Below are 24,849 nucleotides of genomic sequence, written 5' to 3' on the forward strand. Positions count from 1 at the left end.
GTATTTTCATCTTGTAAGCATACGGCAAGTCTAGGCCACCCCCACGATGTCGATCCTGGAACAGTGATAGGTCACTATCATGGGATGACCTCTTTCACCAGCTTCCTGTGATGGGTTTTATAAGATCACCAGTGCAGGAGTCCTAAAGAGAGTCGTCAGGTTGAGGGAGAAGATGTTGAATTCACCTCTTTACAATGACTGTTCTAAGAGTGAGAATGCTGAAATCAGCATTAGGGGTGATACTAGTAGAAAAGGAAGAGTTGCATGAGGACTGCGTCTATTTATTTAGGAAATAGTGAAGATGGAAACTTTGGTGAGTGGGATAGCAGCACTAACAATAGATGATATGTTTACTGAAGTTAAATAGCAAATAAAAATTACTTCAAAAGAAAAACGTTTTAAACAACAGATTTTTTCTAAGGGGATGACAGACAGTAATGTCATAAGAGACTAGGTTTATTGTTCTGCACTTTATAAAACCAAAGGCCAAATTTCCACAGGGACAACTGCAAAGCAGAAGTAAGACTAAATTGCTCAATTACAACATCTACAAAACAATACAAATAAAAAGCAATATGGCAATACAGCCTTGGGTAGGAGAGGCAGTTCATGCATGGCTCCCTTGCCAAAATATTTCAAAGTAGTAATATTTTTCTAGCTTTATTTTACTGCCTCTGAGTGGTTTTAATAATTATTTTTAAAAAAGGTTTCGCTGCAATAAAAGATGAAACCACTCAGCAAATATTAGGTAAATAACTAGCTCGAAAACATTTGGATGTGTTGTATGCTAAGTTATTTAATTACTTATTACACTTGTACTCTGCATGTGTTTGCTAGAGGCACCCTGCCCATATACATACTGGAATGCAATCAAAATATATACTACTATATAGTCAAAGGATGTACCTCCCAAGGAAATGTGCAGATGTATCTTGGCGCCGGAGTTAAGGTAACATCAGCCAGCATAAACTACAAACAAACTGAGGAACAACACACAGGGGGCAAGAAATAAACAAGTACAAACCACCCAAACAAGATCAAAAGCAGGACAATATCATTAACTGGGTACATGTAAGTCAATCCCGAGTCAATTAAAATTCGAAACAAAATAATTAGTATGAACTTTGATCAAATAACTGTTTAGAGAACCACAAGCTAAAGCCACGCAAATTGGTGTTTAAATTAGGCATAGGAAACAATGTTTGCACTACATTCCTCCAGAGATGTTATAATATAATGCTCCATGTCGAATTTGGGGTTGTTGTGTGAATACTTTTGTTATGTTCTGCATGGAGAGTATATCAGGCAATCACATCAATCTTCCACCATATCATGATAAGTGAACGTTGCATACTATAGCAAATAAATATGTAGCACTATATAAAATTCATATAAAATTCTTGCCCAACGCAGGGTCAAGCACGGTGGTGCGCACAGGCATTGTGCAGCAGTGTTTCTGCAAGGATGAAATGTGGCTAAAGATGTTTCCAACAAGCACCCTGCCAAGCTCAACTCACCCTTCACACTTAAAAGAGGAGAAGATATTTCTTTCTTTCTGTTAAAAAAAAAAAGACGTATTCCTTATATAGCGCTTTATACCACACCTCTGCTGATTCTAACTGCGTAAATAACAGAAGTGACTATTACCCAGTCACACTACTCAATTTGCCGACTTTCGGCAGGAGAGATGCTGAGTCATCTATGGCCGGATTCTAAATCATGACCTGTCAATCGCCACTTTATTGCAGCAGTGAACAAAATTGAGGAGAGAGTGAAGAAGTTACCACATCTTAACAGATAATTCTCACTACCACTACAAAAGTACATCAGTAATTCACAAGTTTGGAAAGCTAAGCATTTAATGGCAGAGGGTAATTTTGGTGCAAGATCACGAAGCGTGACTTTCAGGGGCTGAATCAATCATAACCAAGCGTTACATACAACTTTCTGTATGTGTTTTTCTAGACTTCTCTTTAACACAGGAAAGCAGCCGTCCAACAAAACACAATCCCAATCATGCATGTGTTCTATAGCAGACAGTACATGAGGAGCAAGGCTTTCCAAAGGCCATTTTCTAGAAAGTTAAAATTATGTTGCTGACTTACTAATGCACTTGTGATTTAGTTTGCTGGTATGGATCAATGTTTTCTTACCTGTGTGTGAAGGTTCAAAATGCAGATCTTGCTAGAATTTATGACCTGCCGCACAGAATCGATGCTGGTTCCATAAAGGTTCTTTTCATACTCGCCATACTCAATAAACTTGCCCGCTGCTATGTCGGCCTCGAACGTTTGCCGCGACACAAAATGATAATCTCTACCAGCTACTTCATTGTCACGGCGATTCCGAGATGTATCTAAAAAAGGTGGAAAAAAGAATCAATGTTGATCCTGGCAGATATGTAAAAAAGATACAAAAGGAAGTGCACAAAATGTCCTACTGTGCTCTTATCTGTGTTGCACCTCATCACCTTAAGCGCCTGATGGCAGCCCTTTCGGTGCAGGCAACTTACAAAAGAGAATCTAATAATAAATCAATACTAGCTAACACCACTCACCAGAAACTACTTATTGTAAAATGGACACAAAGCCAACAACAAATCAGTCAACTGATTATCTGGTTGCAAACTTTATGAGAGAAAGCTATGTGATGTTCACCCATATTTTCATTTTTAGAAATGCAAAACTTGGCTGCCATTCTACATCTTTTTACAATTCTTAGTATTATGCTGGCCATGACAAAATGTATGTCCACCCTTTGTGTAGAGGACTGAAAAAAATGGTTCTAACTTCCCACTTGAAATACAAATCTTGGCAGTTCCCGCTTTGAGTACAATTCACAGCCAACAGCGATGAAAGAATCTGTGCAAAATAACTATTATAAGAAAAAAAAATATTCACATTCATTTTAGACGTCTACAATCTACTAAAGTGACTTCCAAAAGGATTTGTTAGTTAAGGACAAGCACTTGATATCAGATTCATATTTTCTTGGGACATCGATGAGGTGTAAAAAACACTTCCACCTTCACACCATGCAAGATTTCATGTATGCATTTAGTGATATTTGTGTAGCATGAACCTAGTTGGTGATCAGTGGAGCACTTAACACTTAGGGTGAGCCCAAACGTAGGCTTTGATACTGTGTATATGGTAATTATTATGAAATGGCAGATTAATAATTAATTGTATTGTGTAGGCTTGGAGTGGTGTTTTTGGAATTGATTTTCTCAGTGATGTACTCATCGCCATATTGCTAGTACTTGGCAACACACCTGTTTAATGTCCTGGCTGGCATGACTAGATAGTACCAATGTTTTGTGTGTGTAAAAATATGGTATATCAAACTATGTAAGACTTCTCTGATCCCTGAAAAAGTGGAGCCTGGTAATGATTCTCAGCTGTTTGCAACACAGATTTGTGCCCATCATTTCTTAAATGACTGCGTGCTGTATCAAAAAGAAATTCAAATGTGAAAACAAAACATGCTTAGCTTCCCTTTATGAACTCGCCAAATCATAGTGCAATATGATGAACATAAACAATGTTGCCACCAATTAGGAAGTGCACAGTTAAGCATACTTACCCACTCAAAGCAGTCAGACATAGCGCCTATGAACTGCATATTGTTGCATCTTCCATTACTACATATGTACATCTTGCAAAGGATCTTGCTTCACCATAGATGATACTGAATGCTCATGTGCTGGTCTACGAAAATGTTCATGAAAGTTTCCATGTCTAGCTAGAACGCCATTTTCGTACTAGGCACAATTATGCAGGCAGGATTGAAAGTATTCATCTTAACTATAAAAAACATATCCTGAAATGAAGTGTGAAAGGTCAATGTCAAACCTTTGTCTGCACACCAATGACCTATGTATGGCATAAATGTTTTTAAGGACATTTATACCATACATGTGACATAGGCCTGGACACCTAGTGGTCCTTTTTAGAGACCCTAGTGGGTGGTAGTCTTGGGGCTTTGTTCGGCACCCACTGACCCAAACTGTTTCTCTTATATGAACAAATACTGCTCTTCCTTTGAGTAGGCACGTGTTTCGTCAATGCACCCTCTGCTCCACAATTGACAGATAAAGTGTACAAGGTTAATCAAGAGATAAATTAAAATCAAAGTACTTACGAGGAACTGCTTGTGCAAAACGGTCAGCTTCATTATTCAGTAGTCTTTGTCGCAACTCAACCTGGCCACAGTTCTGTGGTCCAATCAAAATAATTGGCCTTTTCCGATTTGCTGGCTGATGGTAAAGTGACATTTCTTCATAGGTCAAAATCTCCTCATTGTCGTAATCTAAAGAAAAAAAAAATCATAAATTATTTAAAACTGTATGTATGTATGTATGTATGTTTGTTTGTATGTGGTATTCTACAGCACAAAACAAGCCAAAGGGCAACGGAGCATTGTACAGAGTCAGAGATGAGTATAAAGTCAACGGGCAAAAGGAAAGACAGTTGGTTTGTGGACTGTTAATTTATTGTGATGTAATGTCTTTATGGAGGTATGTCCTCAACTCTCTTCTAAACTGGGGCAGCACTGGTGTAGTTCTGATGCATTCAGGGATATTATTCCTGATCCTGGGTGCACAGATGGAAAAGGCCTGTGGGCTTTTGTTGACACTTCTTAGTCTGGAATCTGAGTGTCCTGCCTGTGAACCTCCACAGATGGTCCGCTTGCCTGCAAGGTACGCAGGTGCTAAATGTGATGCTTTGCCACCGATGAAGCTAGTTTTAAAGATGAGCCGGGCCACCAAGAGGAGCCAATGGACTTGTATCAGGATGGGAGTGATGTGATCAAAGTTCTTCAGGCCCTACATGAGATGCTGTGTGCTGTACAATGTCCTTAAAGGGTGTCAGTGTGAAGAGTGGGAGGCCACTGAGAATGGTGTTACCACCCATATCTAAGAGGATTCAACGCAAATCAAATACTAAAACTTCCTACCTTGCATACGCTTTTGTTTATAAAATAGAATGTTAATCAGAGAGCAACCACTTGCCGTAGATGATCAAATCAGAGACAAATGTGCTGTGCCAATACTTAGTCAACATCTTACAGGTGGGACCACTCACGTACAATGTGAAAAGACTAAAATGGAGTAATTCATCCATAACACAAACATTTGAAAACAGCATCTCTTTTTTGAACTCAAAAATGAAAATGAATGTTGCAACATTGAAAGGGGGAGAGGAGGTATCCCGTGGCATCTCTTTTAAAGCAATATACAATCAAACAAGCTCACAAGGTGTTTCCTTTCAAATGTCAAAAACCCAGACTGGTCACAAAAGAAATCAAAATGCTAAGGAAGCTACTAAAGATGGCTTTTAAGACTGTGCGAACACCCGACATACAAGGAGACCATACACAGGGTTAAGCACACTCCTAAGAAACTCAGAAAGGACATTTGGGAAGTTAAACAACAAAGGAATGATAATTTCTGGGCAATCCTCATTTAGGAGTCCTTTAGAGTGTTCCATCAAAAATTATACTGGCTGAAAATGTAAAAAGAAAGGCCAGCAACACTAACATCCAGGAAACAGTGTGGGCCTAGTTTCTACAAGCACACTACGGAATAACTGAGGAGCAAAGCAGTGTTACTGAAGCAAACCGCTCCAGACCAACAATACCCAGCAAGGTCAGAAAGGGAAAAATGGTCTCTACGCACCATGCTTATGCTTATACTTCAGGTGAACCCAGACTAAGATACACTGTGGAGAAGTTGGGAAGAAGGATCAATAATTCATGTACAGATGGTGCCCCCCAACCCAAACGGGCTTCCACACGGGGTTTTGGACTGACACGCTTTTATCACTGTTCCATCATATTCTGCACTATGAGACAATCTAGGAGTCCTGGTAGCAATCAATTACCTACCCTATACACAAAGGCCATAATAAATCACAGCCGAGCAACTAACGCTTCATTGCTTTAATCAACAATGAGGCAAAATATTTTGCAAGCCTCTTACTAAGTGATCTCAACAGCTGGGCGTACAGGGGATGGAAAATCCCCTGAAAGCCCCCCTTGGCAATCGAAAAAAATCTTGACCCACACTAAACTGGACAGTAATTCCTCTGTTGGTGGAAAAGTCAATTCAAATTTGCTCCCTTTTACATGCCTGCTTTGTTGACTTCAAAGCTACCTCTGATCGGGTCCCCGGAGCCAATCTCTGGCCTAAGAAAAACTCTGGTGCCTTCCTACAAACCTTGATCCACATAAAAAATTAAGTACATGGCAATGAAGTCTGGGACTTTTGCAACATAGGAAAATCTCCCAAAGTGGCAAAGAGCACACAAAGAAGCCACCTGAAGACTCTGTAGGAGACAAAGTGAGTGAGAATCCATATTGCCTGCATCTGCCCAGCTCTACTTAAGGAAAGAAGGGCCCTGTTCTGCAATCAATTTAAGAGTGTGGGTATTCGCACATGCAGGGTTGCTGTCAGAAGCACTGTGCCCCAAGAACATGGCTTTGAACATTCAAGTAGTTACATTTATTGACATAGCGGCAAAAAACTAAATGCTTTAGCTCCAAAATGACTTGCACTGCTAACCAAAGTTTCTCTTCGATTTAGCCACTTTTCCCGCTATGTAATTAAGTCTAAACTAGTGAAACATTGGACTAGATTGGCCAAAGTGACTCAGAAAAGCTCATCCTATTTATATCTTTGATAATTGGTTTTAAATTTTATAACTGCACAAATTGTTGTTGCATGCAAGAATTGATTTAATCATGCATGTGAAATAAATTATTAATGATATTCCACTAAGCAAGGATTGATGAAAGCTGTGATCTACATGATGTAATCTGGCTATCAGTACTGGATATGTGTCACAAAGGGAAGATCACTGTAGGTGAGCCTACTCTCCCCGCCTTTCCAAGTGCAGCAAATATATGCTGCCTTTTTTGCCTTGTCCTAAGCTCACTCTGTTGAACCTCCATAGACTTGCCATAAGATGTGACTACAGGGGCATGTCCCCGCCCTACTTCTATGTGGTCTAATATAGACTTAGAGTGAGAACGAACATTTGTGACACAAATGCTACCACTCTGGCTTTCAATGCAGTTCTTATTCACTTGCAATTGCGTACAATGCCCACACTGCAAACACTCAGTATTAAATAAGGTGGAATTAATAACTTAGGATCAAGCATCATCAACCTAAGAAACCCAAGCTTCGGCACAAGACACGTTAAGAAAATAATAACAATAGATGCCAAGCACATTATTACAACTGTGAATTACTGTTTAATCTTTTCAGTGTGTCTGACGGCTCCCAGCCATCCACGCACATGGCACTAGAAAACCCTCTGGTGCACCAGAGGGATTTCCTTCTGCCACAAAACAGCCTAGGGCACTGGGGAATAGTTTTCCTAGCTCCTGAGGCTGTTCTGAGTTTTGACTGCAGACGTCATTTCATTGAAAACAAAAGTGAAATGAGAAGATCGGCTCATTTCACTTTCACTGCCTTGGTGCTCAGGGTGCTATCTCAGCACCCCCCAGCACAGAGGTAGATGGGAGAGGTATCGTTGGAAAGGGGGGACTCACCCTTTTCCAACAGTGCTCATCCCTAGTGGATTCTGCAGGAGGGCGATCCCCGAGCAGTAATCCACCACTAGACACCAGGGAGGTGGGAGCGGCTCTTGGTCAAGGGCTTTCACTCCCCCTAACATTTCTTTGGGCAAAATCAGTCTTTCTGCCACTAGGCACCAGGGTCTACTTTTGTTCCCACCAGGGAGGGGGAGCCACCTCTTGGGCAATACCCCCAACATTACCACTGCTCCTAAACTCTATAGCTAGTGCCCATTTCTGTTATAAACATGTTTCCTTGATAGCCATTTTTCACTCTGTCTATTTTGCTATAAGAATTGGTCTGTACTCAGTACTCAGTGAAAAGCCTTTGTGTGGAGTAGCTCAGTTGTTGGCTTTGGGTAGATTGGGATCTTGGAGAACTTACAAATCCCATACATTGCCACAACCAGAAGGGTCTAGCGGATGTAAAGGTGTGTTTTTGGCTATCGGCCATTGTGACAAAAAATTACAGAACAAAATGTTGGCACAAATGCCTGTTTTTTCTTACTGATTGTCAATATTCCATTATTTCAACTGTTATTTTCCTTGGGAAAACCTTGAAGGGTCTACACAGGACTCCTTGCTGAATTCGGAATCATGTCTACTTTTCAGAAACTATAGCTTTTCTGGACCACCCAGGGGTTTCAGACTGGTTTTCACCACAAGCTGGAAGTAGTTTGAGGGCCCAAAACAACACACGATGGGCTCCCTCTTAGAAAAATGCCAAGAGTGTGGTACAAAATTCAGGGGAATCCACAAACACTGGGTATCTTTAGAAACCCTAGGACGTTTGACAAAAGGATGCAAAGCTTGTGTGGATAGCTTATGTGAACAAAAAGTTATGGAGGCCTGAGCGCAAACTACCACAAATAGCCAAAAAGGGCTCAGCACTGGGTGTGCGGTGGGGGCCCAGCAGCGAAAGGGTTAATGTATTCATCACTCTACCAACTTCACAGAATTATTGAAATTGTCATAAACTAAGCAGCATACTCATTCTCTTATTACCACTGGCCTGCCATCTTTAACACATTATTGCACGGGAGGGGTAAGATTAACTTTGCTGCAGTAAATTCTGTATTTTTGAGGTTTTGTAGGGGATGTTGATTATCACATGACAAAAATAAAATGAAAATGTTGACCATGGAGAAGCATAACAATTGAAAGATCATTACTCTATCAAAGGCTTTTCATGAATCCTTCCTACAGGAGGACAGATTCAGTGTTTTTAATAATGAAGACGAAAGAAGAAATTCTATGGTGAGCACAAGAAAACTATGGGGATAGTGATAAGTGGAAAGAATGACCTGAAACTAGACTGAGATGCATACAGATGTATCCACATGCTCTGCTTGAATCTTAAAACTAATGAGGTATGTCAAAACTCCTTCATAAAAGAGACCATTTTGAATTTACAGTTCAGAATTGATATGGTACTGTCAAACTGCAGGGATTGTATGTAGACAGGTTTGCCCTTTTAAACACTCCTTTCAAAACTGTAAATGCACATACAGGGAGTGCAGAATTATTAGGCAAGTTGTATTTTTGAGGATTAATTTTATTATTGAACAACAACCATGTTCTCAATGAACCCAAAAAACTCATTAATATCAAAGCTGAATATTTTTGGAAGTAGTTTTTAGTTTGTTTTTAGTTTTAGCTATGTTAGGGGGATATCTGTGTGTGCAGGTGACTATTACTGTGCATAATTATTAGGCAACTTAACAAAAAAAAAATATATACCCATTTCAATTATTTATTATTACCAGTGAAACCAATATAACATCTCAACATTCACAAATATACATTTCTGACATTCAAAAACAAAACAAAAACAAATCAGTGACCAATATAGCCACCTTTCTTTGCAAGGACACTCAAAAGCCTGCCATCCATGGATTCTGTCAGTGTTTTGATCTGTTCACCATCAACATTGCGTGCAGCAGCAACCACAGCCTCCCAGACACTGTTCAGAGAGGTGTACTGTTTTCCCTCCTTGCAAATCTCACATTTGATGATGGACCACAGGTTCTCAATGGGGTTCAGATCAGGTGAACAAGGAGGCCATGTCATTAGATTTCCTTCTTTTATACCCTTTCTTGCCAGCCACGCTGTGGAGTACTTGGACGCGTGTGATGGAGCATTGTCCTGCATGAAAACCATGTTTTTCTTGAAGGATGCAGACGTCTTCCTGTACCACTGCTTGAAGAAGGTGTCTTCCAGGAACTGGCAGTAGGACTGGGAGTTGAGCTTGACTCCATCCTCAACCCGAAAAGGCCCCACAAGCTCATCTTTGATGTTACCAGCCCAAACCAGTACTCCACCTCCACCTTGCTGGCGTCTGAGTCGGACTGGAGCTCTCTGCCCTTTACCAATCCAGCCACGGGCCCATCCATCTGGCCCATCAAGACTCACTCTCATTTCATCAGTCCATAAAACCTTAGAAAAATCAGTCTTGAGATATTTCTTGGCCCAGTCTTGACGTTTCAGCTTGTGTGTCTTGTTCAGTGGTGGTCGTCTTTCAGCCTTTCTTACCTTGGCCATGTCTCTGAGTATTGCACACCTTGTGCTTTTGGGCACTCCAGTGATGTTGCAGCTCTGAAATATGGCCAAACTGGTGGCAAGTGGCATCATGGCAGCTGCACGCTTGACTTTTCTCAGTTCATGGGCAGTTATTTTGCGCCTTGGTTTTTCCACACGCTTCTTGCGACCCTGTTGACTATTTTGAATGAAACGCTTGATTGTTCGATGATCACGCTTCAGAAGCTTTGCAATTTTAAGAGTGCTGCATCCCTCTGCAAGATATCTCACTATTTTTGACTTTTCTGAGCCTGTCAAGTCCTTCTTTTGACCCATTTTGCCAAAGGAAAGGAAGTTGCCTAATAATTATGCACACCTGATATAGGGTGTTGATGTCATTAGAGCACACCCCTTCTCATTACAGAGATGCACATCACCTAATATGCTTAATTGGTAGTAGGCTTTCGAGCCTATACAGCTTGGAGTAAGACAACATGCATAAAGAGGATGATGTGGTCAAAATACTCATTTGCCTAATAATTCTGCACTCCCTGTAATCAAGGAAGCTAAATCTGCAACTATTTGTATAAAGAACATGAACTCAAAATAACCCGAGGCCTCCAACTCTAGGCCTAATCAGGAATTCATATAACAATCCTTTTGGAGATACTTTTCCATACTAGTAAATAAAGAATTCATGATCAACGTGTGTCATTCTCACATCATAGCTAGAATTATTTTTGCACTAAATTTTTGGAGACCACCAATACTTACACCGTATATTAAAGTAAACGCAACAGTCTAAAGGTGACTGACAAATAAGACTCTTAAAATAAGCCCCTGCATCGTGAACTCGCTTGAGCTTAATGTGATGGCTGCAAGATCTGTCCTACTTACCATCATTTTTGTTGGCATTATATAACACCTTTTTCCGTTTCTTTTTATTCTTCTTTGCACACCACAGCTTCCCTGAAAAGGGAAAGAGAACTAGATTTAAAACATATGCTTGTGTACCATACTGCAGTCATTTGATATCAAAAGAACAATAGCCTAACAAATATTTCTTTGTTATTTTTATTTGACCTACTAGAGTTGGAAGCAAATGAGTATCGAGTATTAAGCTTGCACATATTTTATTTCAGATTCCTAAGATAAAATCTATAAATAAGTTGCATACAAAATTTTAATCAGTTTAACACTGAAAAAATAATTGTTTCTTTTGAATACGTTCTGACACAAGCATTTTATAGTGCATCAGGTGTAGAAATTCCATATTATGAATTAACCTCTTAAACATACGTTCTCATGAGATGCACATCTACAAGTCTGAAACTAGAGCATCAACAAACTGATACACACAAGCCCCAAAGGTATCATTTCATTTTTTCTGACAAATTAAGTGCAACATTTATAATACATACCAGGATCTTTCTTAGCCCAAGGACAAGTAAGTGACCCATAGTGTGGCATACTCTATGATGCGAGTTAAAACACGGTTTAAAACATAATTGGCCTACTCACTTTCAAAGGCCTTCAAAATAGGCTTGCTGTACAGAAATTGCAAGTGAAAAAAGACAATATATGTTGGTTTCTAGTCGCAATTTATAGGGAGGACATAATTTCCACCCCCACAATAAATAACCCCCTAATACTGGCAGACTCACAACTTGAGGCCCTATTATCTTTTATGTGCAACTTGAAGACAGACTTCCAAGTGTCAAGTTTTTTTTTAAATACTACAGTGCAGTGAAGCCGATCCATGTAGACTTGCTTGCACAAGATGAAAATTAATTCTGGACAAGCAGTAAAGAAATCTACTCTAGATAACACATGCAAGCTCTGCTCCAAGTAAGACTAGCAAAGGCTCTAGAATTCGATTTTTAAAGAAATAAGCATTTTCATAAGCTAACATTTTGAAGCGGAAAAGCTTCCCTTCCAAGTCTGCAGTCCTTACCTGACTTCCCAGGCTCTTTATCCTCCTCGATGGTTTGCTTCATAGCTTCCCTTTGTTGTTGAAAGCTTTTTCCTTAATGAAGAATGAACATAAATAAAATGTCATGGGCAAGAACAGACATCAAGATGGAAAAACAAGATAGAAAAACACCTTGAAGAGAGTGGGGCATCACAATTATGAAGTCCCATTACTTGGCAAAATCCCAACATTGTGACTGGTGTTTTTTCTGAACCTAATATGAAAAGTAGGCACTGGATTCTTAGAATCTTCCTATAAACAAATATGCACATGCAGTTCCCAATGTCCCGGATGGGGAGCATAGCTCTTAGTAAAATGATCATCTTACCTCAAGTTCTTTATGCGTTACAACATATGCCAATGCACATACCAGAGTCCTGCTTTCACAAGCTGGAGGAATTGCCTAGATTTCTGCACTGGGGACACTGAAGGGGGAGGATAAGTTTGGAGGTTCTGAAGCTGCCCTAGCATGGTGGAGGGTTACAGGCACCGGATTTCAGGGATTATTTTTGGGCTTCTCACCAACAAATCACAGTGCCGTGGTTCAGGGGTGTGGTGGGAGCAATGATCCTGTGGTTGGAATACTGAAGCGCCTGGTTCGTCCCCAGGAGCTGTGGGCGCTGCCTCTAGTACCTTAGAAGGAAAGATTTATTATGCCCCTACAAGTCAGGACTCTCTTGGAGGTATGGGAAAGTGTGTCTACAAGAGGGGGTGATATGTATATGCAGTATCTGATCCCTTGGCGTACAGGTATCAGTCCCCTGCTGCCAGCATTTTTAAATCGGAGGAGAGGGAACTACATCACAGAACATGGGGGACTTATGTGAGGATGGCAAGATGGCTGGTTATGCAGACTTCTGTACCAGATGTGGAGTGGGAGGTGGTGGTTTCCTGGCATATGCAGGTCTGGCAGCAGCTATACGCAAGACCTCTGAAGGGTTTCTACAGGAACCAGAGACATGTGCTAAACCAAATACTCAAAGATATGGGGGAAGGTGGTAAACTCCTCACACAGATGTATGCACAGTTGATGCAAGTACAGCTACCAGCATGGAAAAACTGAAGTTGTGGTCGGAGGGTGATTTGGGGGGGAGAGTTGATTGAACAAGAGTGGCTGTCAATTGCAGAAAATACACACGTAAAGCAAGCCTGAAATGGATCAATTATTTTAAGTACCTACACAGGGATTATGTCAGGCAGGGGGGCTACACAGGCTGGACCCCTCACAAACCAGACCATGTGGTGGACATACCCCGGGGTGGATGCTTTCTGGAAGGAAGTGATCAGTACACTGAGGGCACTGCTTAAGCTGATGGTTCAGCTGACAATCCAGCTGTGTTTGATGGGCTTGGTGAAGCAAGCTTCACACACTAAACATATGGAAAAAGTAGTAGAGCTGGGCATGGCGGTGGCCAAGAAATGTAAAACTCTGCGGTGGATGACAAACAATGGTTATGAGAATTAGCAAAATAGACACGGGCTGAATGCGGGGTCCGTCACAAGTTGGTATACAGTGGAACGGACCAGGGGGGCCTCGTAGAATGGGATGTGATGGAGGTGCGCCTGCAGGGGGAAATGGAGGACACCGAAGCAACACAGGTAGAAGAGTTGGCGGAAATGGAAATGCAGGGTAGGCAATAAATATATGTTTACTTTATGTGAAGCTTATACTGGCCGGTAGCTATGTTAAAAACCAAAACAAATTGTGACAAAATTAACTGCTATGACATGCTCCTTGTTTGGGTGGTGGGCAGTTGGAAGCTTATATGAAGCTGTAAATTAAGACTTTTTTTTATTTTGTTTTTATCAATAAATGTTTTTTCACAATACAAACAAAAAAACCAAATATGCACGTTATTAGCACATCTTGGCTGATGATCCAGCATTGCCTCAGGATTATGATCTGATTATGCACAGGTATGAGACTGTATCCTTTCAGGACTAGGGGATGGAGTTAGTGCACTCCCTTGCTGCAAACCGAGGCTACCATATCATGTCCCAAATAGTATTTCTCAACAACTGCAATCAGGTTCAACTAAGTCTAGAGGCCATTTTAAAAGCAGTTTCCAGTCCTGGACATGTGTGTGTACCCAATACAATCTTGGTTGTGCTGTAATCTTGTTTTATTTCCATTGCACTAATTAGACTAACACATCTGAAATCAGTGATTTGAGGATTCAAGACTGTTCATCTGGAGAGAGATGGATACCCCAGACCCAACTGCACCAACATGGAGTCCACAATGAAGGCTTTTATTGGCAAGTGTTTGCACTTCTTAGATAACGGATGGGAAGGGAAACATGGTTTTAATTTCCTTTTCAAAAGGGACTGACAAGTCACTGTATGCCACAGAAATATCCTTAAAATCACTGTCCCATAACAGCAACCCTTCCCTCAATTATGGTGGAGTTGAGCGCATACAGATTTTATTTACATGACAAGGGTGGTCATATTTGCAGACACATAAAAATAAGAATGCAAGAATAATTAGCCATACAAGGCTCACTGTAACAGGCAAGTAATCATCTATCCGTTTTGATACGGGAAGGTGCTTGAAAAATGACTTCCTTTTAACAAATGCTGCTCCTTCAGTATATCTGTGCACAGTTACTTCTTACTTAACACAATGGCTCAAGCAGTAACAGTAATTGATTTTTGTGACAAAGATCCTAAGCTTTATTGCCACGTCTTCTGAAGAGTCTGAGTTTGCAAAAAAAGGAGAAAGCCCATTAAATGGGGTATATGTAGCAAAACAGGCTTACCGTTCCCTTTCAAATTTACGGTCCTTCAAGTTACCCATTGGCAATACATCTCACAGGGTTATAAAATCAGACAATCGACAAGGATTAATGGTGTTTGATAGTAAAACTAGTGTGGCAGCTGAAAGTGAATTAGTGGCTGGCAGTAAACAGAAAAGCAGTTGTTTGGGGTTTCCTACAAAACCAAATGATGCTGTATGAAAGTCAAATAACCCCCAAATACCTGGAATAAGTCCAGCTAAGGGCTGGTTGTCCTCATCACCGTCTCTGTAGGCCTGCCACCAGTTTGGATCTTCTTGGCTAATTACATGCAGTATATCCCCTTTCTGAAATGATAAGCCCAACTCTCGGCAGGGGACATATGGGTCATCTGATGGATCATAATCAAAGTGGGCTTTCACGTGGACCTTTAGGATTAGAAAATACAAGTCAACCAGTGTAGGTCACCCTTGACTCACAAAGTGTCAAATCAGAAGGAAAAGAAGCAAACTTGCAATCTTTAATACAATTCCTTATCCGGTTGTATTTTACTCACACACAATTTTAAGCCGCCTATCATTGTACATGAAGCACTGGATTTAAAATCAAAGGTGGTTTAATAAAGCAGTAGATTTTACAAGTTAAGTGCTTGTTTAACTAAACTCTTTTAAATACAGCCACATAATATAATATAGTATAAAATGTTAACTGCTGCAGCGTCTTTATGCTAAGTGCTTACGACTGCTACTAAGTTGTGGCCATCTCTGACATGCACGGCCTGGCATTGTAGGTGAGAAATATTTGAATATCTTGCTCAGCGCTGAAAGTTTACATTTCTGTATCAGTTTAAAGGTTGTTTGTATTCTCTCATATGACTTCAGATCCTGCACTTGTGTAATGTCTTTGTTTTGATCTCATCACAACATCTCCATGGCAGCCGTATGTATAAAGAACTACATTTGTGCCTTGTTCTGCTTAGGTTTACTTTTATGCTTACGAGGTGCTTGCATGATCCAACTGTCGCAAAATTCTGCCACTCAAATACATATATATATATATATATATATATATATATATATATATATGGAAAATGTCACTTACCCAGTGTACATCTGTTCGTGGCATGGGACGCTGCAGATTCACATGCTGTGCATTATCCTGCCATCTAGTGTTGGGCTCGGAGTGTTACAAGTTGTTTTTCTTCGAAGAAGTCTTTTCGAGTTACGAGATCGAGGGACTCCTCCCCTTTCGGCTCCATTGCGCATGGGCGTCGACTTCATCTTAGATTGTTTTCCCCGCAGAGGGTGAGCTAGGAGTTGTGTATATAGTAATAGTGCCCATGCAATGGAGTAAGTATATATGTACATAATGTGTTTAAAAGTGATATATATTTACAAATTTACAAGTTTTATCAACAAATAATATATATAATTTTTATCAACTTATAACGGCTACATGCTCCCGGGGAGGCGGGAGGGCGCATGTGAATCTGCAGCGTCCCATGCCACGAACAGATGTACACTGGGTAAGTGACATTTTCCGTTCGATGGCATGTGTAGCTGCAGATACACATGCTGTGCATAGACTAGTAAGCAGTTATCTCCCCAAAAGCGGTGGTTTAGCCTGTAGGAGTTGAAGTTGTTTGAAATAATGTCCGTAATACTGCCTGTCCTACTGTGGCTTGTTGTGTTGTTAACACATCTACACAGTAATGTTTCGTGAATGTATGAGGCGTAGACCATGTGGCTGCCTTACAGATTTCTGTCATAGGTATATTTACTAGAAAGGCCATTGTGGCGCCTTTCTTTCTAGTGGAGTGTGCCTTCGGTGTAATAGGCAGGTCTCTTTTAGCTTTAACATAGCAGGTTTGAATACACTTTACTATCCATCTGGCAATGCCTTGTTTGGATATTGGATTTCCTGCATGAGGTTTTTTGAAAGGCTACAAACAATTGTTTTGTTTTGCGAAATTGTTTTGTTCTATCAATGTAATACATTAGTGCCCTTTTGATGTCTAATGTATGTAATGCTCTTTCGGCTACTGAGTCTGGTTGTGGAAAAAAGACTGGGAGTTCCACAGTTTGATTTAGGTGGAACGGTGATATAACTTTTGGTAGAAATTTGGGATTTGTGCATAGAACTACTTTATGTTTGTGTATTTGTATAAAGGGTTCTTGTATAGTAAATGCTTGTATTTCACTTACTCTTCTAAGAGACGTGATAGCTATTAGGAAGGCTACTTTCCAGGTTAAGTATTGCATCTCATAAGAATGCATGGGTTAAAATGGTGGACCCATGAGTCGAGTTAATACAATATTGAGGTTCCATGAGGGAACTGGTGGTGTTCTTGGAGGTATGATTCTCTTTAGACCCTCCATAAATGCTTTTATGACCGGGATTCTAAAGAGTGATGTTGAATGTGCAATTTGCAGATATGCAGATATTGCTGTAAGATGTATTTTAATGGACGAAAAAGCTAGCTTTGATTTTTGTAAGTGTAATAAATAGCTTACAATGTTTTTTGTGGACGCATGTAGTTGCTGAGTTTGATTATTATGGCAGTAATAAACAAATCTTTTCCATTTATTTGCGTAACAATGTCGTGTAGTACGTTCCTAACTTGTTTAATGACCTCCATACATTCTTTTGTAAGGTCTAAATGTCCAAATTCTAAGACTTCAGGAGCCATATTGCTAGATTGAGCGATGCTGGATTCGGGTGTCTGATCTGTTGTTTTTGTTGAGTTAACAGATCTGGCCTGTTTGGTAGTTTGATATGAGGTACAACTGACAGATCTAGTAGTGTCGTGTACCATGGTTGGCGAGCCCAAGATGGTGCTACTAGTATTAGTTTGAGTTTGTTTTGACTCAATTTGTTTACTAGATACGGAAGAAGTGGGAGAGGGGTAAAAGCGTAAGCAAATATCCCTGACCAACTTATCCATAACGCATTGCCCTTGGAATGAGGGTGTGGGTACCTGGACGCGAAGTTTTGGCATTTTGTCTTTTCTTTTGTTGCGAATAGGTCTATTTGTGGTGTTCCCCAGTTTTGAAAGTAAGTTTGTAGTATCTGGGGATGAATTTCCCATTCGTGTACTTGTTGGTGATCTCGACTGAGATTGTCGGCTAACTGGTTTTGAATTCCTGGTATGTATTGTGCTATTAGGCGAATGTGATTGTGAATCGCCCAATGCCAAATCTTCTGTGCTAAGAGACACAGCTGTGATGAGTGTGTCCCTCCCTGTTTGTTTAGGTAATACATTGTTGTCATGTTGTCTGTTTTGACAAGAATGTGTTTGTGGGCTATTAACGGTTGAAATGCTTTCAATGCTAGAAACACTGCTAGCAGTTCTAGTTGATTGATATAAAGCTGGCTTTGTTGAGCGTCCCATTGTCCCTGGATGCTGTGCTGGTTGAGGTGTGCTCCCCACCCTATTATGGAAGCATCTGTAGTGATCACGTATTGAGGCACTGGGTCTTGGAATAGCCGCCCTTGGTTTAAATTTATAGGACTCCACCATTGAAGCGAGGAGTGTGTTTGGCGGTCTATCAACACTAGATCTTGAAGTTGACCCTGTGCTTGTGTCCATTGTGTCGCTAGGCACTGTTGTAAGGGTCGCATGTGTAGTCTTGCGTTTCGGACAATGGCTATGCATGAAGACATCATGCCTAGAAGTTTCATCACTAACCTCACTTGATAGTGTTGGTTTGGATGCATGTTTAGTATTACGTTTTGGAATGCTTGTACCCTTTGTGGACTTGGAGTGGCAATCCCTTTTTGTGTGTTGATTGTTGCTCCTAAGTATTGTTGTATTTGACACGGTTGTAAGTGTGATTTTTGGTAGTTTATTGAGAACCCTAGCTTGTGAAGGGTTTCTATGACGTATTTTGTGTGTTGAAGACACTGTTTCTGAGTGCTGGTTTTTATTAACCAATCGTCTAGGTATGGGAATACGTGTATGTGCTGTCTCCTGATATGTGCAGCTACTACCGCAAGGCATTTTGTAAATACTCTTGGTGCTGTTGTTATCCCGAATGGTAACACTTTGAATTGGTAATGTACTCCTTGGATTACAAACCTTAAGTATTTCCTGTGGGAAGGATGTATGGGTATGTGGAAGTAAGCATCCTTGAGGTCTAATGTTGACATGTAGTCCTGTTGTTTGAGCAAGGGAATCACGTCTTGAAGTGTCACCATGTGAAAGTGATCTGATTTGATGTAGAGATTTAGTGGTCTGAGATCTAAGATGGGTCTCAGTGTTTAGTCCTTCTTTGGTATTAGAAAATACAGGGAGTAAACACCTGTTCCTTTCAGATGGTTGGGTACTAGTTCTATTGCTTCTTTTTGTAACGCTTGGACTTCTAGTTGTAATAGATCCAAGTGCTGTTTGGACATGTGTGCTTTTGGGGGCACATTTGGTGGCAATTGTAGGAATTCTATGCAATAACCATGTTGGATAATGGCTAGGACCCACGAGTCCGTAGTAATGTTTTCCAAATTTTTGTAATAATATGTGAGTCTCCCCCCCCCACTGGTGTTGTGTTAGGGATTTGTGACATTGGAGTCACTGTTTAGTTTGTGGGGTTTTTGGGCTTTGGAATTTCCCTCTTGTCTTAGGGAACTGTCCACCCCTATATTGTCCCCGAAAGCCTCCTCTTTGGTATTGGCCCTGGTATGTGGGTCTGGCCTGTGAGGTTGAAGGTTCTGTGCTTTGGGCCCGAAACCCCCCTCTAAAGTGTGGCTTCCTAAAGGTGCCTCTGCTGTGTGGGGAGAAAAGCGTGTTTGTTGGAGATACTTTGGCCCTCCTCCACAACTTGTGCACGCTTCTGAAACTCTTTGGGAAGGTGTTTAATGAAATGTTGCATTTCATCCCAATGTGCCCTGTCATATCTTACCAATAAGCCTGTGAATTGGCAATTCGCCATTGATTGGCTGCTTGTGCTGCAACTCTTTTCCCTGCCGCATCGAACTTTCGACTTTCTTTGTCGGGTGGTGGTGCATCCCCAGAAGTCTGTGAGTTTGCCCTTTTCCGGACTGCCCCTACCACCACCGAGTCAGGTGTTAGCTGTTGCGTAATGTACACAGGGTCCGTAGGGGGAGGTTTGTACTTCTCCACCCTAGGTGTGATGGCTCTGCCTTTGACTGGGTCTTGAAACACCTGCTTTGCGTGTTTTAACATGCCTGGTAACATAGGCAAACTTTGGTATTGGCTATGTGTTGATGACAGGGTATTGAATAAGAAGTCATCCTCTATAGGTTCAGAATGCAGTGCTACGTTATTAAAAATAGCTGCTCTGGAAACCACCTGCATGTAAGCAGTACTGTCTTCTGGTGGTGATGGTCTTGCCGGGTAGCAATCCAGACTATTATCAGATACTGGTGCATCGTATAGATCCCATGCATCTGGGTCATCTTGGCTCATCCCTGTGTGCGTTGGTGATTGCATCATTGGGGGTGTTGCAATTGGGGACAGTTGCGGTGAGTGCTGTGGCGATGGCTGTGGTGAAAAACGTGGTGGAGTTTTTTTCTTTAGTCACCTTTGCTTTTGGCTGTTTTTCAGTATCCTGGAAAGCGAATTTCCGTTTCATTTTAATTGGGGGAAAGAGTTCTTATTTTACCTGTGTCCTTCTGTATATGGAGCCTTCTTTGTGTATAGTCGGGCTCTACCATCTCTAGTTCTTGTCCAAACTTATGGCCTTGTAGTTGTGAAGAAAGGCCTTGTTCCTCGGTATAAGAGCTTTGTTTCGGCTCCGAGGCTGGATGTTTCGGCACCGAAACCTTTTCAGCAGTCTTTTTCGGCTCCGATGCAACTTTTTTCGGTTTTGGGGTGCCGATATCTCGGTGCCGAGTTTGGTCGGAGCCGGTATCACGGTGCCGAGTATACTCTGTGCCGGTATCTCGACCGGAGTCGGATGTCTTCCGCTCGTGTGTGCCCTTTTTCGGTGCCGATGCTTGGTCACCGTGCTTACGCGTTAAGCCATGGCCTGTCGGCGGTGGCGTCCCCTGGGCTTTCATAATTTTTGAGTGAGTTTTGGCTGGGGCTGTTTTACTCACGGTTTGATGCCTCGCCGGCTGCTCACTCTCGGGCTCGTCCGAGTCCGAATCAGGAATGGAGAATGTCTCCACTTCTTCGACGTCGGGGTGTCCAGCCGGCGTCAACGCCATTTGAAGCCTTCGAGCTCTCCGGTCCCGTAGCATCTTCTTCGACCGAAATGCCCGACAGGCCTCGCACGTATCCTCTTTGTGTTCGGGGGACAAACACAAATTACAGACCAAATGCTGGTCTGTGTAAGGATACTTAGCGTGGCATTTGGGGCAGAAGCGGAATGGGGTCCGTGCCATGAGCCTTGAAGACGCATGCGGTCGGGCCGACCAGGCTCCGCCAGGGAGTGGAAGCCCCGAAGGGCTACCGGAGCTCTTCTGTTCTTCGGTGTCGATGTGCTCTTACTAACCCGATACCGAGCGCAAACAATACCGTCGAATTTTCCAAATGTTAACTAACTTTTCCGAACCGAAACACGGAGCGAAGAGGAACACGTCCGAACCCGATGGCGGAAAGAAAACAATCTAAGATGGAGTCGACGCCCATGCGCAATGGAGCCGAAAGGGGAGGAGTCCCTCGATCTCGTAACTCGAAAAGACTTCTTCGAAGAAAAACAACTTGTAACACTCCGAGCCCAACACTAGATGGCAGGATAATGCACAGCATGTGTATCTGCAGCTACACATGCCATTGAACATATATATATATATATATATATATATATATATATATATATATATATATACACGCCTTATATATAAATATATGCTTTGTTAGTAACTTCGAACTGGCATGTATACAGATTTTTCTTTCACAATGGAAAGCATCCTTTAAAATGAACATGCAGAACAACATTTTGCTCAAGTGGACTATGAAGTGAGAAAATAAAAATTCAAGAATTACACAACTTTAATAGCTTATCCAAATCGATTAGATGAAGGTGATCATCAAATGACAGCTTGAGTAGATCTATTTTGATGATCTAGGGAAAGAAAGTTTCACATAATCCACAAATGGCGTCCACATCGCTCTTGGCTGTTCTTTTTTGTTTCCCTTATTTAGTTTTACAACAAGCCATGACTTTCAGTCAGGTACTCTCTCAAGTACCCCAGTCTATATCTTGGCCTGCTAAACACAAGATGGTTCAGTTTCACTCCATTTGGTTAGGCCCTTTGCTCAATAACTTAACAATGGCCCTGTTGTCCCAATCCAAGTCAGAGCCATCCAATGTTTATCCAACAGCAAAATCAAACCAAACACCTTACTATTTTATTTTTTAAACCTTTTCAGCTTTTCATTTACGCAACACATAACAAATGAATGTTGTATATTCCTTTTCTCCATATCACAGTTATTACAAGTTAACGCCAATCCCGCCTATGGTGTAGCCATCCAAAATTATTCAATCAGCATTTCATCTAATAGGCCATGGCATTACAGAAGCATAGCCAGCACCAACAGTTATACATTACTCATCTTTACATTCACTATATGAATCATACTAACACAGTGATAATTGTCCTGGGTGTCCTTAATCAGAACCTTCTTCCTCAAAACTGGAGAAGTCCTGTAATACATTTGCCACACTTCTATTCTTCATCATCTTTTCCGCTAAGACTGAGTTGGACCTCTTCTGTCAGGGTCCGCTTCATCATATCCCTAACCCACTGCTCAAAGTTACTCTCAATCATCCAACAGCTGTTTGCCTTTTACCAGTAACAGAGCTAAGTGTAGGAACTTGTATTGCATTTTGTGCTCTTTGGGGCGAACAATAATTGCCTACTAGGCAGAGTTGTGTCAAAAGGGTTATTTGAATTTCGCTGAACTCCTTCAGAATTTCAATAGCACTGAAACAGAATCCGGACACATTCGAGCATGATAAAGCCAAATGGAGGAAGGCAGGCTCCGTCTACCTCACACTTATATGGCACTCAACCAATCTAGTCGGATACATTTTGCTCGGACTGATGGGTGTTAGGTAGGTGTGGTGCACGAAGAGGAAGTGGATTAGCTGAAAGCGTGAGTAACTCAAAACCTTTGTAACCAGCACACAGTGCATCATCCAATCTTTTTCAGTGAATTACTCACCCATCTCCATCTCCCATGCTAATGTAGCATTGAAGAGAGGTCTGACTGTCAGAAGGAGTGAAGAGGTGCAGCTGGAAAACTCATTTAGATTTCACTGGTATCATATGGACACCTGTACTCCAAGAAGACTGCTGAATTTGGGGTGGCAGCATCCCTGTGTTGTAGGTGACTGAGTCACTCCCACACCACTCAGCAACTGTCGGCACCACCTTCCCAACTCTCTAGCAGCACCTCACCAAAACCCAACCGATAAAGGTGATTTATGGCAGCCATGCGCATGGAACTCTGAAGACCCCTTAGGGAAATCGTAGTAAAACACGCCTTACACCCTTTTCTCTTTCCACATACAAGTCTCTTATGCACACATAGGCAAAAAGAGATGCAGGACAGTTTTCAATGCATTTACTGAAAAGACTGCAATCTATGATAAAATGCATGAACTGCAATGATAATGAGAAATAACAAAACCAGGATTGTGAAAATTAAGGAAGTGAATATAAACAGCCCCAGCATATTGTCATTACAGGAGTATACAATTCCTTCCTAAAAGCCTAATCTCTAGCCCCCGAGCAACAGCATGGCGATGTAAGCCAAATCTGTGCTTACAGTGTCGTTGAGAAGTGCACCCTATCCAGTTACCTTGGTACAAGGTCAGGCCACCAGTTTCCAGATCAGGATACATGGAGACACAAAGGCTGAGGTCGGCCTAAAACCAGCATTCAGCATAGATGGAAATTCTGCCTCAAACCCCCTCTAATGCCCTTTCATCTACAAGATGTTTTTATAGGGGACAAGTTTATATTCATGCACAGAAGCCTGATGCGGGTATGTACCTAAGCGCTGGATTGTTTAGCCGCCTTGGGGCTGGTAATACAAAATATTATTCTGTGTGCCTCGGGTTCCTTTCTTGTGAATTAGAGGAAAAGAACATGATGCAAAGTATGTTATTCATAGCACTGATAATGACGCTTTCCCAGAATAGAGGCTCATAATGAAATTAAAACAATGCCACTAAAAGAAGCAAAAATAAAATGAATAACACATAAATAAATGAATACACAGCATAATAACTAGGTAAAAGAGCACAGCCTAAGCTAAGCTATCACTGTACCGAAGTAACTAACTAAAATGGACCCATGACACTGGCTGTCTTGTTAAGTTTGGTGTACTGAAGAAACCACCCTGCTACTATTCCAAAAGCCTCCCACACATCAGGAAAAGTGATGAAACTCCCCAGGATACAAGCCATCGACAAATTCACATCTCTCCAACAGGCCACTGACATTGTGGAATCAATACTTTGAAACAGTTTTAGCGTATATTAACGTCACTTGCAAATGGTGATTTTTTTCAGGATTTTGGACACAATTTTGTCCCAGTTACAGCCTTCTATCTCACAATACAGGGAGCTCCACCTTCAAGCCTACCATCCCCCCGACCCCCAAAAGTAATGTTGCCAGTGTGGTACCCCATGTGTATAGTTTAAAAAGCGATTCTCCCACGTATCCTTCTCTGCTATCCATGTTGCAGCATATTGTATACGGGCTGCATAATAATAAAGCTCCATGTCTGGGAGGGTCAAGTGACCCTCTTCATGATCCATTTTGAAGATGTCAAGGGCCAAACCACTGCGCTTGAGGGCCCAGCCCAGAGAATGTAATAAATGTTTCAAGTGTTTGAAAGTGGCAGGCCTCAAGGGACAGAGAATTTTGGATCATATACGAACAATGCATCAGTAGAACCATCTTCGTGATGGCCACTATCCTCATAATGGAGAGGAGGCACATGTTCCATAATTGTATAGACCAGGGTAGCCCAACAAGGATCCTTTCCCATATTATATGCATAATGCTTTTCTTCTGTGAGATCGATTTTAACCCCCCCTCCCTCAAATATCTAAACTTGCC

The 24,849-nt window shown here is 41.4% G+C and overlaps 1 protein-coding gene across 1 annotated transcript in view; it reads right to left on the reverse strand.

Moving 5' to 3' along the window:
- PALS1 (protein associated with LIN7 1, MAGUK p55 family member) overlaps positions 1 to 24,849 on the reverse strand; it is a 342,210-nt gene that overhangs the window by 52,936 nt on the left and 264,425 nt on the right. Inside the window, exons 8-12 of the mRNA XM_069208880.1 lie at positions 15,056 to 15,239; positions 12,056 to 12,127; positions 10,999 to 11,070; positions 4,144 to 4,311; positions 2,154 to 2,356 (exon numbers count right to left, since the gene is read on the reverse strand). Of these exons, the coding sequence (XP_069064981.1) occupies positions 2,154 to 2,356; positions 4,144 to 4,311; positions 10,999 to 11,070; positions 12,056 to 12,127; positions 15,056 to 15,239 (699 nt within the window). The remainder of the gene's footprint in view (positions 1 to 2,153; positions 2,357 to 4,143; positions 4,312 to 10,998; positions 11,071 to 12,055; positions 12,128 to 15,055; positions 15,240 to 24,849) is intronic.

Source organism: Pleurodeles waltl, chromosome 9 (genome assembly GCF_031143425.1).
Source record: "Pleurodeles waltl isolate 20211129_DDA chromosome 9, aPleWal1.hap1.20221129, whole genome shotgun sequence".
In the NCBI taxonomy this organism is placed as follows: Eukaryota; Metazoa; Chordata; class Amphibia; order Caudata; family Salamandridae; genus Pleurodeles; species Pleurodeles waltl.